Genomic DNA, 12003 nt, shown 5'->3' on the forward strand with positions numbered 1-12003 from the left:
TGTTCCCGTGAGATTGCATGAACAGATTCTGAAGAGGAGACCATTGAAAGTCTCTGGCAGGTGTGTTTATTCTGAGAAGAGAAAAGGCGGAGCTGAAGATAAGGGATCTGTTTGTGTGTCTTCAGCTGAGACGGAGGATGTGGTGCTTGAATGCAGCAGATACTGTTCAAATAATGCTTTCAAAACACATCACGTTCTCTCAGCAGCAGAGTGTGTTTCACTCGGTTCAAATGCATTGAGTAAACAGAGTGTAGTCTTTCCTCTCTTGTGTTTTTAATTATGATCGCAGCTGAAATCGACAAGTTTCAATATACAACAATTAACCCGCCTCTTCAAGTTAACACTCTGGAGACTGAGACCCACAGTTCTACAGTATTTCATTGAAATCTTATTGAAGAAACTGAAAAATCAAAGGAATTATTTACATAACGGGCGTTTTTTTCAGGGATTAAGAAATTGCTCAATTTACTGCTTTCCTGTAGCGGTGGAAATAAATGAAGCCTTTAATCTTAATGCAAACAAATCACAACAGCTTCTGATGGTTTACTCACCAACCATCTGGACAAAGGTAGTGTTGGAACCACCTGTATTACTCCACCCTCTGATGCATTATAAGGACAATAGTGCAGGAAGTGTCTGTGAATACTGGACAGAGGCTCCACATGCAGCACAGTCTCCAGTCTAGAAAAATGATATTAATATTCTTCTTTCTTTCTCTGTGTGTGTGTGTCTGTGTGTGTGTCCTGCAGAGCGTACCAACTCTAAACCCGTCCTGACCGGCACTCACCCTGTCAACACCACCGTGGACTACGGAGGAACCACGTCCTTCCAGTGTAAAGTCCACAGTGACGTCAAGCCGGTCATCCAGTGGCTTAAAAGAGTCGAGCCCGGTGACGAGAACAAGTTCAACACCACCATAGAGGTACGAGCACCGGCTGCCCCCCCAAAAAAAACCACTGCAACAGGTTACTGGTAATCTGAGTGAATGAATCAATGCATTTGTTTGCTTTTCTTTCAAAGGTTGGAGACCATCGCTTTGTGGTCCTGCCGACAGGAGAGGTGTGGTCGCGCCCCGATGGCTCTTACCTCAACAAGCTGCTGATAACCAGAGCCAAGGAGGAGGACGCCGGCATGTACATCTGCCTGGGAGCCAACACCATGGGCTACAGCTTCAGGAGCGCTTACCTGACGGTGCTACCAGGTCAGAGGAAGAACCAGACGAGATAACATCAACCTGTATTTATTCCTCTGGTTTAAAACACCAGAGTGGAAGATGGTTGACCAGCGGGTTTGAAGAGAGGCAGTGAACTTAGTTTTTAAACCATCGTTACTAATGTGAAGCCAGGACACAGTTTATTTGTTATTCTTGGCTGTAGCATCAAAAATAATCATGAATTGCAAACTCAACGGTGACAACAGCAAACAAAATAGATAAAATGTAATATAAGCTAAGTAGCATGTTCCCATGACTGCCAACATGCTGCTTCACTCAACAAATAATTCCTATTTTCATCTTTCACAGATCTGAAGCCCCAAATCAGCTCTCTCCCCACAGCGACCTCCCCAGGCCTCCCCTGGCCCGTCATTATTGGAATACCTGCAGGCGTCGCCTTCATCTTAGGCACCGCCCTCCTCTGGTTCTGCCAATCAAAACGCACCTGCTCCTCCTCTTCCTCCTCCCCGTCTTCCTCCTCCGCTCTGCCCGCCGCCCAGCGTCTACCGGCGGCCAATCGCGATCGAGCGTGCCCGACGCTGCCCCCCCAGCCGGCCAACGGGGATAAAGATTCTGTTTCTTACGAGGACTACGTCGCCCATCAGCAGCTGCTCCAGGCTCAGGGGGGGGCCCCGGCGGCTCCGAAGGTCTACCCGAAGATCTACACGGATATTCACACGCACACGCACTCGCACGTGGACGGGAAAGTGCACCAGCACCAGCACATTCACTACCAGTGTTAGCAGCGAGGCTACGGCAGCGAGCGTTGGGTGTTTTTCGTTACAGTGCACGTAGACTCACAACAGTCCACACTAACTGCTGACTATACAGAAAAAAAACACACAGAGAGCAAAGAGACCGTGAGGAAGAAACACGGGATCATTTCTCCCTCACTTTGCTGCAGCCGTGGACTCGACACACAAAACGATGAAGAATGTAAAGAGAGAGAACACAAAGATCTTTATTTTTGAACCACGTCATCGCAGAGAAAGAACCCAAAGAACCTGTTTGAATCAAGCCTCCTGTGGAATGGAACCTCCTGTGTAAATGTGTAAATCTCTCACCGGGTTGCTCACAGGCCTCGTGAAGCAACTGGGAACTCACCGTTTTTTAACAGCAAACCAGCAATTTATCTGCCTCTGTTCTTTCAGTACAACCACAACCTCCTCGGTATGAACACAGCTCACTGTTCACTACCAGCCTCCAAATATAGCTACTCGTGTATATAGTGGAATATGATTATACGGCTTCTAGCATGCTACGTCGTTCCTGGATCATCTATAAAGAACATATAGCATGTGTGTAATGTAATAGCGTAACTTCAGAGTATATCGGCCCGACTGAGCCATAAGAACCAGGACTGGAGACTGACTCCCCCGAGCCGGCACCTCCAGCAGAGATCAGGCCCACCGGGGTTTCCTTCAGGCCGACAGCTGTTCTCATAAGTGTTCCAGCTTCTATCTGCTGGAAAAGAGCTGATTTCAATCTCTCCACAGCTACGATGGGATTTCTGCTAAACCCGGGGACCCCCTCTCCCGACAGGGGTTGCGGAAGTAATCATTAGATCTCTCCAGACTCTCGATAAGTCCTTTCCGCCCCCTTTTCTCTACTTCCTGCAGAATGGTGGCATTTCCTGTTTGCATTGTGTTTGATGCTTGCAGACTTGCGAGAGGGGTTGAGGGATATCGGCTCTCGTCGTGTCTTAGGCACAAAGGGATCATCCACGAGGCCTCGGTGTAGAAACGCTGCCTCCGGAGAATTGCTTCCAGATTTCACGGCTCACGCTCGGCTCTGCGGATAAATCACAGGTCCTTGTTAATCTGCTATATGGTTTAGAGGGCTTGAAAAAAAGAAAAGCGACTTAAACTATGTAACTCGAGGATGAGACTTGCAAACGTCATCTCTTCAGGCACCTCACAGGTCGACCTGTTGTCTGTCAACCCTGATTCATAACATGGAAAAAGTCACTTAAAGATACTTTAAGGGTCAAATAATACATTTCAACTGGTAACTGAATGGAAAACCAATATCTGTATCATTACACCGAGTGTCTTCACATTTCATAAACCTGTGTGGCACATTTTTTATCCAGTCGTCTGCAGGATAAATCAAGATCTTTACTGGATCTTTTTTTAAATGAACATCTATTTACTGAATTTTCAACTGCAGTGCCTTCAATCACCCTGATGAATTAAATTGTAAGTGTTATTGTCAACACCTTAAAAAATACTTTAAAGGTAAAATAATGTTTTATAACTGGTAACTGAATAGACTTTCAGTTTTGTTTGCATTACATTTAGAGCCGTGGCAGCACCCACTGTGCGTCTACTCACTTATAAACTCGTATTTACCACCAGTTGAACAAACCTTACCTTACCCCACCAAGTTTTCATATTTACTCCAGGCCAAGTGAGGAATTCATTATTTTAACTATCTAGATCTCTCCAACTTTTATTGCACAGTTAAAGGATCTTTCTTTAATGAATTGAATTTGGTAAACTGAGTTGGTGGCTCTTCCTCGTGGTCGTGTGTCCCGAGCAGAGGTCTGATCTACCAAACTGGAAACATCTTTGTGTCTGAGTGGAGACTTACACGCACCAGTGAGGTCAAGAGCAGCTGTAAGGAACAAAGAAATGAGTGCACGGAGATCTGAGGATGTTTTACTGGTCAGTGAAAGCTCGAGGAGGAGATGACAGATATTATATTTGTGATGATAAATGGTAGTTGTTGGGTCGTTTGTTTAAACTCGTTTAGATTGACCAGCACCTCAGATCAGAAATTAAATCATCCTTAAACTCCACTACATCCGGGTTCTTGTTAGGATCTGACCCAAATTACTCACACTCATAAATACATATATATTTTTCATCAAGATCCATTAATTATTTGCTTGGAAATTGGGGGAAATGTCCCAAAACATGATGAAAAGTGAAAAAGGTCCTTAGTGGAGTTGAACAAACCCCCTCAGTCCACAGCCATCCACACCACTCACTCTCTCTCAGGTGTCCATCCCCTCGTTCCTGTGTGTTCGTGAATCTGACCACTAAATGAAAACTGTGTAAAACGAGACGCTGGGATAAGATTCAGCTCTCAGCTGTTTTACGTTACAGGTTTCTCTCACTCAGAAGTGAGGCAGCTGTGCAGAGACGTTTTAATAAGATACAAAATGTGGGGGAATGTAGAAATGTACTGTATATATGTGAAATATGAAAGAGGCTGTAGGCTTGTTATGTAGTTTTATATATTTGTACTGTATTTAGTAAACAGCAGGCGTTCTCCAGGACGTCTGAAGTACAACAGTGAGAACTTTAAACAGCCATGTGACAGGAAGTGATCTATTGAAATCACCTGGTTGCACATGGGATCGTTTTTTCTTCAGCATTTATTTTTGCACATAAATCTTTAAACTCAAATAGAGAAATGTACAAGTGTATGAATATGGATTAATAAATATATACACCCATTTTGTTAAAATAATACTCACAGGTACAGTTTGAAGTTGCCCTCAAGAAAATTAGTTTGATACCTGTGGAGTTCTCGATGTGATTGTACTGACAGATATGATTTTTATTAATAGAGAAAATGCAGCCCACAGATAATCTAGACATCATCCTCACGACAGGTAACATTAACAGCATTTAAAATCTGAACCTTTGTCCTGCTCTTGAATGAAGATAAAAATAAACCCAGATGTTATTGGACGGATGAAAACGTCACTCACTTCTTTCATTGTTCTCATGTTACATGTTCAAACCTGTGAGTTTGATGTGTCAGAGCTAAGGGACTGCCAACAGACAGACTGTGTGTACCTGCACCTACCACTAGTATGTACATGAACCGGCATTAGTGTGAAAAATTAAATATTAGATCAGTTATAGAGTCAATGCTTCAGACCATAAAGTAGCTCGGCCCATGAAACCTTGTAAATGCTAAATTGTCTCAACATTCAAAAAGGTTTGTGCTTCTCTAAGTGTGCGTCTAATTTATTTTCTTCAAAACATGTTTGTTATTTTTCATATAATTGGGCATTATACTGCATGAGTGGATTTTGTGTTATAGTCATGATGTAAGCTATGTAGCGAAGGCCATGTTCATGTCATTGTAAGATACTGTATTTATATATGCCGACAGAATATACAAAAAAACTATCGATAATCTTTGTATCGACAATCTTGTACAGTCCCATCATCGTCATTTAGGATACAAAATGATTTTCTCCCTTTGTAATCACATTACTGGTGCCATTAAAAACAATAACTAAAACCTCTGGGAGTCTTTCTTCTTCTTTTATTCCTCGACGTCCCAGATCCATCTGCCTCGCGGCTTTAATTCTCCGTCCTGCAGACACACACGTGGATTCCAGCCGCGTGCAGCACAACACACCACAGCACCATGGGAGCGTCTCTGAGCGAATGTCCCTCTCCAAATAGCTGGAGCCCATCAACTGTGAGGGCTGCAGCCGGCGTTCGACCTGTCAACATGTCTGTCGAGGGAGATGACAGATGGACAAGCGTTGCGTGCAGACGGAGGGTGTGAAGGCCCAGTGTCTCTCTCTCTCTCTCTCTCTCTCTCTCTCTGTGTGTGTGTGTGTGTGTGACTCACTTTAGGAGAGGACGATGATGAAAGAAAAAAAAAGTCTGTTGAAATGATGGGGCACTGGGAAAGGGTGGATGAAGGCAGCAAAGCCGGACGTGAGATCAGAATAAGAAGATAAACATCGGTAGTCAGTGGTGAGTGTGCGTGTTTTGATTAGCGGCCATAAAAGTTCATATTTTAGGTCCTTAGTGAGCGAACGCTAGTTTCCTGTGGCGAGGTGAGACGCAGAGCGGCTTCACGTGGAGTTCAACTCCGGTGAACTCTGACCTGTGGTATTCGCTTCATGCCTTTAAACCACGGGAGCACCAGGCCCGGGGGCTTCCAACCAAGGTCATCAAAAGTTCTCCGCCCCCTGGATACCTGCTGCACGGATTTAAACAAAACATAAGAAGAACCAGACTTCGCTTCAGGTAAGTTTAGTTTTTATTTTGCATGTTACCTCCATTGTACTGTTTTATTTTGAAGCTCACATCTTGTCTTGTTTCAGGACACTTCCTGGTTCTCCCGATGACCCCCACCAGCTCTATTGTGTCTCACCGGTCAGATCATGTGACCTCTGATCCACCTTTTGCCTCATGATCGTGATCAAACTTTAGTCTTGATTGGTTCTTGATTTAGAGACTGATCCTGGTTCAGGGGCTTCATGGGGCCTTTATCTCTGACCAGTGGGATTCAGACTGCTCGAGAACCTGTCACTCAGGACTTCACTGCTCTGGATTGAGCTAGATCTAAATCACTCACTATCGCTTTTTTACTATAAAGTAACTTCTATGTAGAGAACTATATTGTGAGGTCATCGGCAAAACAAAAAGAAAAAGCTTTCAGACACTACTCTTTGTATTTTCTCTGCACCGATAATGAAGTCATTGTCGCAGGATTATAACTTACAACAAACTTAAATTCTTAAAGTTTATTTTACACTTAGTATTAATACTTTGGCAGCATGATGGTATATATCGCTCGATTAGTGCCCACACACAACATTGTGGGAATCAATGAGTGCACTATACAGGCTATAACAACATTCCAGCAATAGTGGAAAACAGTGAACTCAGTATTCAGTGCACGATGTCGTGATAAGTGAGTGATTTCAGACGCAGACTAAACATTAGCATTAGTTTACGATTGTGATTGTGATTCCGATCAACCTGATAAAACCACTGACCCTCTTCTGTCTGCTGATTTAAAACTGATTGAGGAGTGTACAGTGTATTTATCAGAGCTTTTTTTCGCAATGCTATATTTAATTTATAATAATCAGTAACTTGACGGCCATATAAATAGTTTTAATCACTTTTCAACAACAAGAACAGGTAAAAAAAATCATAAAAAAAGAAGGATAAGTCAAATAAAATCTGTCTGGCAGAGAAGGAAAAGAAGAGCTTTGCCAAAATCTTCTCCCGTCCTGTGTTTACTTTGCTTCCCCTTGTTTCTCCAGACGTCATGACACATTACATTAGACGTTACACATTAGAAGCACTGACACTGGTTCCCACTCGTGTATTAGATGTCCCAAACAGGATCATTACTACAGATACAGAGAACAGTCTCATAGCGTTCTGCATTGTGAGGTGATAAACGGGGCTGGGGGCTGGGGGGGGGGGGTATTGAATGTGCGAGAGAAAGGACAAAGAAGTCTGAGAAGAACAAAAAAATAAAATATACAAAGAAGGCAAAAACCTTAACAGGAATTTGTGGTTTTTAAATTTCTGCAAAGTCAACAGTTACTCATGACTGTAAAACCCGACCGGGGGATTTACAAATCCTGGAACCTCTGGATTTCCTTGCATCTGGAAAGCTTCACCGGTGATAATTAATAAGGCGGAGCAAGTGATATATAGAAATTAAAGCTGTGAACGATATCACACTCCACATTTTTGTAAGTGTGAGATTTTGAGGAGGACAAAAAAAACAACCTTCGCTGGGTCCTTTCCATCCTTGACATTCAACTCTCATTCTTTTCTTATCTCTGAGATTAGCCCTTTCCTGCTTTTTCTTTTTGAGTGTGTGTGTGTGTGTGTGTGTGTGTGCTGCTGTGATTTTGATTGACTTGAAGAGTGAAGGGGGAGAGGATGAAGGGGGAGGACGGAGAGAGGTGGAAAAGATGAAGAAAAGCAGGGAGGAGGAGGAGGAGGAGGAGGAGGAGGAGATGATACAGAGCTGCTGACAGATGTGTTGATCTCACTGCTGCTCTGCACGGAGGAGAGGAGATGAGAAAATGGAGAGAGGGATCAGCGGAGAGCGAGGAAGTGTCGAATGAAAGGGGAAAGAAATGTGCAGAACAGGAAGGGAAGAGAAAAGGTCGTCTTACTTCTTCCGTCCTTTCTTTTTCCACTTTGTCATTTTAATTCCTGAAAGCAAAACAAATTGTGTATTCCAACAAAAGTCGGAAATTCAACCTCTTTTCTTTCAGTAACACTCTTTAGTGTGATCTGCACTGCGGGTTCCTGATCCACTGTGTGTTTGTGTTTAACCAGGTGAGAGCTTCACTGGGATTATGAGCTTTCTCCAGAGAAGTCGGGTAAAGACGTCAGCAAACAATAAATGCGACTCAACAATAAACACAAAGTTTATCAGGGCGGAGATTCTGTTCCACTCCAGAGCTGAGATGATCCTGGTGAAACACACGAGCAGGTATCAGGTCTCAAGTGAGCATCTGAAGTGAATTAGAAACTAAATCAAAATAATCCGTAGCAAAACCAATGTGCTGTGACTAATGGGAAAATTGTGACATAGTTTAAGAAGGTATTTCTCCGAGAGAAGTGAGTGGCTGTTAAATAACCTTTGAATTAATTGGAATACTGAAATTGACATCCTTAATCATTTGCTTAAACAACTTTTCTAATTCAATTTAGATATCTGGAGTTTTGCCTGGATGAAACATGCACCTTTTTTATTTTGATAATAATAATAATGAATTGTTCACTTTACATAGAAAAGCAAGTGAAAGTAACAAGACTTTAACCCTTAACTGGTTTACTAAAATATTGAATGTACTGAAATCCTTCAGACATTGTTTATTAATACAAATAATCCCTCACACAGAGGAAATGTGTGCTGTCTTTTTGTAGACAGATGAATTTTAACATGAGGAGAAGGCCTAACAATGAAATTACAAAGAATTAGACATAGAAAAGCTTCTTTGTCGGAGTGGAAGCTTCATGTTTTCAGTGAATCTTCCTGTGATTGAATCGTGTGGTTGTGCAGGTTTCTCACCTCCAGTGTGTGACACTGTGAGACAGGCTGAGCAGAAGTGTGTAAATCTGCTGAAGACATTCCTGAGCTGCTGCGACACAGGAGGAATCCTTTGTTAACTTTAAGTCGTTGTTTGTTCTTTTCATTCCACATAAAGCTTCAGAAAACAATAGAAATCTAAATTGTAAAAAATATAAATACCAATATCACTTAATACCAGACACAGGAAGCTGAGAGTTAAGAATGCTCCATATTCTCTGAACGCTGCAGCACTTGCACGAAGCAGCGATTCATTCATTTACCAGAAGTTCTGTTAGAGAAATGAAGCCATCACAATTATCTGTGAAACTCTCGTGCGCTGCCAGGACAAATGTTTGGTCCCTCAGACGTCGAGGCCTTGCAGGACCTTTTGCTCGCTTGCGGAGGGGTCCAGTGTGCGGTCGGCTGGTTTGAAGGGTGTGAACCCGCGGAGGAGATTCCTGTGAGCTTGAGTCAACAGCAGCTGTGGTTGGTGATGAGGAGAAGCTGTCCAAAGAGCTTTTTCTACTGGCAACCGCCTTTTTTCACTGTGAAAAGAAGCGCTCAGGTGAATGGAGTCAGTGACCATGAAGGGCTCTGACACACACACACACACACACACACACACACACACACACACACACACACACACACACACACACACACACACACACACACACACACACACACACACACACACACACACACACACACACACACACACACACACACACACACACACACACACACACACGCAGAAGAATGAGAAAACAGATTGACTGTTTAGTGACTTGCATATGCAACACGTGCACGCGGGTAGACACACAAAAGCACAGATGCGTCACACACACACACACACACACACAGGAACAACACAGACACCTGGCTGGCATTCAGGCTTCTCCTCTGTTTGCATACCTCTCCCTCTCTCCACTCGTCCTCCACACGGCCACAAAGCCGCCATCAAAACAAGGAAAACAAAAACAGTAAAGGGAGGCTAAAAGGGGGCAGCGGGCGGCTTCCATCCTTCTTCCACCCATCCCTCTCTCCTTTTCTCCTGTCTCTCCTCTGTACCCAATGTTCACCCCCCACCACCACTATGAAAAGAGAGGGATGTGGACGTACAGGGTGAGAAAAGAAAGAAGTCTGGCAGATGGGAAGGGAGCCAAGGCCTTTAAAGTCTGCCACAGAGCCGTGACAAAAGCCTCCTAATCTCGGTGTTGTCTTTCGGCCCCTTTTTCTTCCTGCACATCCTGCCAAGTGTGTGTGTCTGTGTGTGCGTGTGTTTGTGTGTGTGTAAAGGCGAAAGAAAAGGAGAGGAAGAGAATCAGAGTTCAGTGTGTGTTTTACAAGCAAGAGTGTGTGTATATTTGTTTGGGAGAGTAGTAAAAGGCAAGTTGGTGTGCGTTTGTGTGAAAAGAGATGTAGTGTGTGATAAAGAAGTAGTGTGTGTACACGTGTGTGTATCTGAGTGTGTGTGTTTGTGTGTATATGACAGGAAAGGAATCTTTCCACAGTCGCGCTGACATCATTCAAGCATGCATGGGACAGTTGGAGGAGGCCAGACCCCTTCAAAGGCAACAGCCTGCCTTCACATGTGGGATGCCTGTGTGTGTGTGTGTGTGTGTGTGTGTGTGTGTGTGTGTGTGTGTGTGTGTGTGACCTCCTGAGCGTCCCTTCCTCATCCTGTAGATCCCTATCAGAGGCAGCTGGGGTCCAAAGACCTTCACAAACACACACACAGTGGAGGAATGCATATCGCAGTTATCATGATAGACGACTGACACAGACTACAGTGCCACCTACAGGCCAATCGATTGAATGCATCATATCAGTTATACATAGTAGATTCCTGCACTTACAGAGCTTCACCCCTTTAACTTTAACTCTAATCCATTTAACAGGCAAAGTACTTTACAAGGCCTGACAACTGGAAGTCATTTAGATTTCAGTGTCTTGCTCAAGGACACAGACGAACAAGAGAAGCCGGGGATTACTCCGACAACCCTGATCCTTGACCCTGAACTGATGACGACACATTTTTAAACATGTTATTATTAAAATGATTACATATCATCATGAAGAGAACATAAAGTACTGTTCTTAATGCAACAGCAATGGATTTTGTAGCTGCTCCACTCAGTGACACTGTGAAGACTAGACAAGTATGTTTTTATATATACAGTCCATTTATCATTCGATCAGAAAATGTATTTAATTTAATTTTGTAATTTGCAGTTCCTTTAAACATGACTTTTTTGATGAGTTAATAGTTTATAGCAGCACATTAGCATCAAACTATGTTTAAAACCCCTTTAACATATTCACTGGAACAACTTTTAGAATGTTGAACCATTAGAGCAAAGCAATCCCATTATCACCTGCTGCAGCAGATGTGTAAACTGAATTCACAACGTTAACACTCTTAAGCATGTCAAATAGGATTTGAGGAAATATAAAAAAAAACATTTGCCTTATTTTCTTCCAACAGAAGGCCGGAATCCTCAAAGCCATTAAAACGAATTGATCTATGAAAGGTGGTGTCTCTCTAAACTGCACTGAAGTGAGTTCTAAAAGAACATTGTAATAAAGGTTTGGTGGAAGTGAGAGTTCATTAAATGATATTCAGAAATAAATCCTCCCTTGTGGCTTTTTTAAAGAACATGTTAAATCTTCACTAATCTTCCTTTGTGTTTTCTCAGCACTGAAGTCAAACAATGAAGCTGATGGGGATCATAGATTACACACATCGACACTGGAGAGCTACACAAGGACTCACTGCACACCTCAGGAAGACAAATAGCTCTCGTGTGAAATCATTTAGTTCATGTCGTGTCTTGCCTGGAGGGGATTACACTTCGAGCACCAAAGGCACAAGACTGAAATACTGAGTGACAAAGTGTGAAATCTGGATCAGATTAAGAGAGAAGCTTCTCTCTTTCTCTCCCTCTCTCACACACACACACACACACACACACAGA

The 12003-nt window shown here is 43.1% G+C and overlaps 1 protein-coding gene across 1 annotated transcript in view; it reads left to right on the top strand.

Annotated features, from left to right (window-relative positions):
- Positions 1-3309, top strand: part of fgfrl1a (fibroblast growth factor receptor like 1a) — a 67021-nt gene extending 63712 nt beyond the window's left edge. Inside the window, exons 6-8 of the mRNA XM_053428660.1 lie at positions 750-922; positions 1021-1201; positions 1523-3309. Of these exons, the coding sequence (XP_053284635.1) occupies positions 750-922; positions 1021-1201; positions 1523-1956 (788 nt within the window). The 3' untranslated portion in view covers positions 1957-3309. The remainder of the gene's footprint in view (positions 1-749; positions 923-1020; positions 1202-1522) is intronic.
- Positions 3310-12003: the final 8694 nt, after the last annotated feature.

The sequence above is a fragment of the Pleuronectes platessa genome, chromosome 8 (assembly GCF_947347685.1).
Source record: "Pleuronectes platessa chromosome 8, fPlePla1.1, whole genome shotgun sequence".
Taxonomy (NCBI): Eukaryota; Metazoa; Chordata; class Actinopteri; order Pleuronectiformes; family Pleuronectidae; genus Pleuronectes; species Pleuronectes platessa.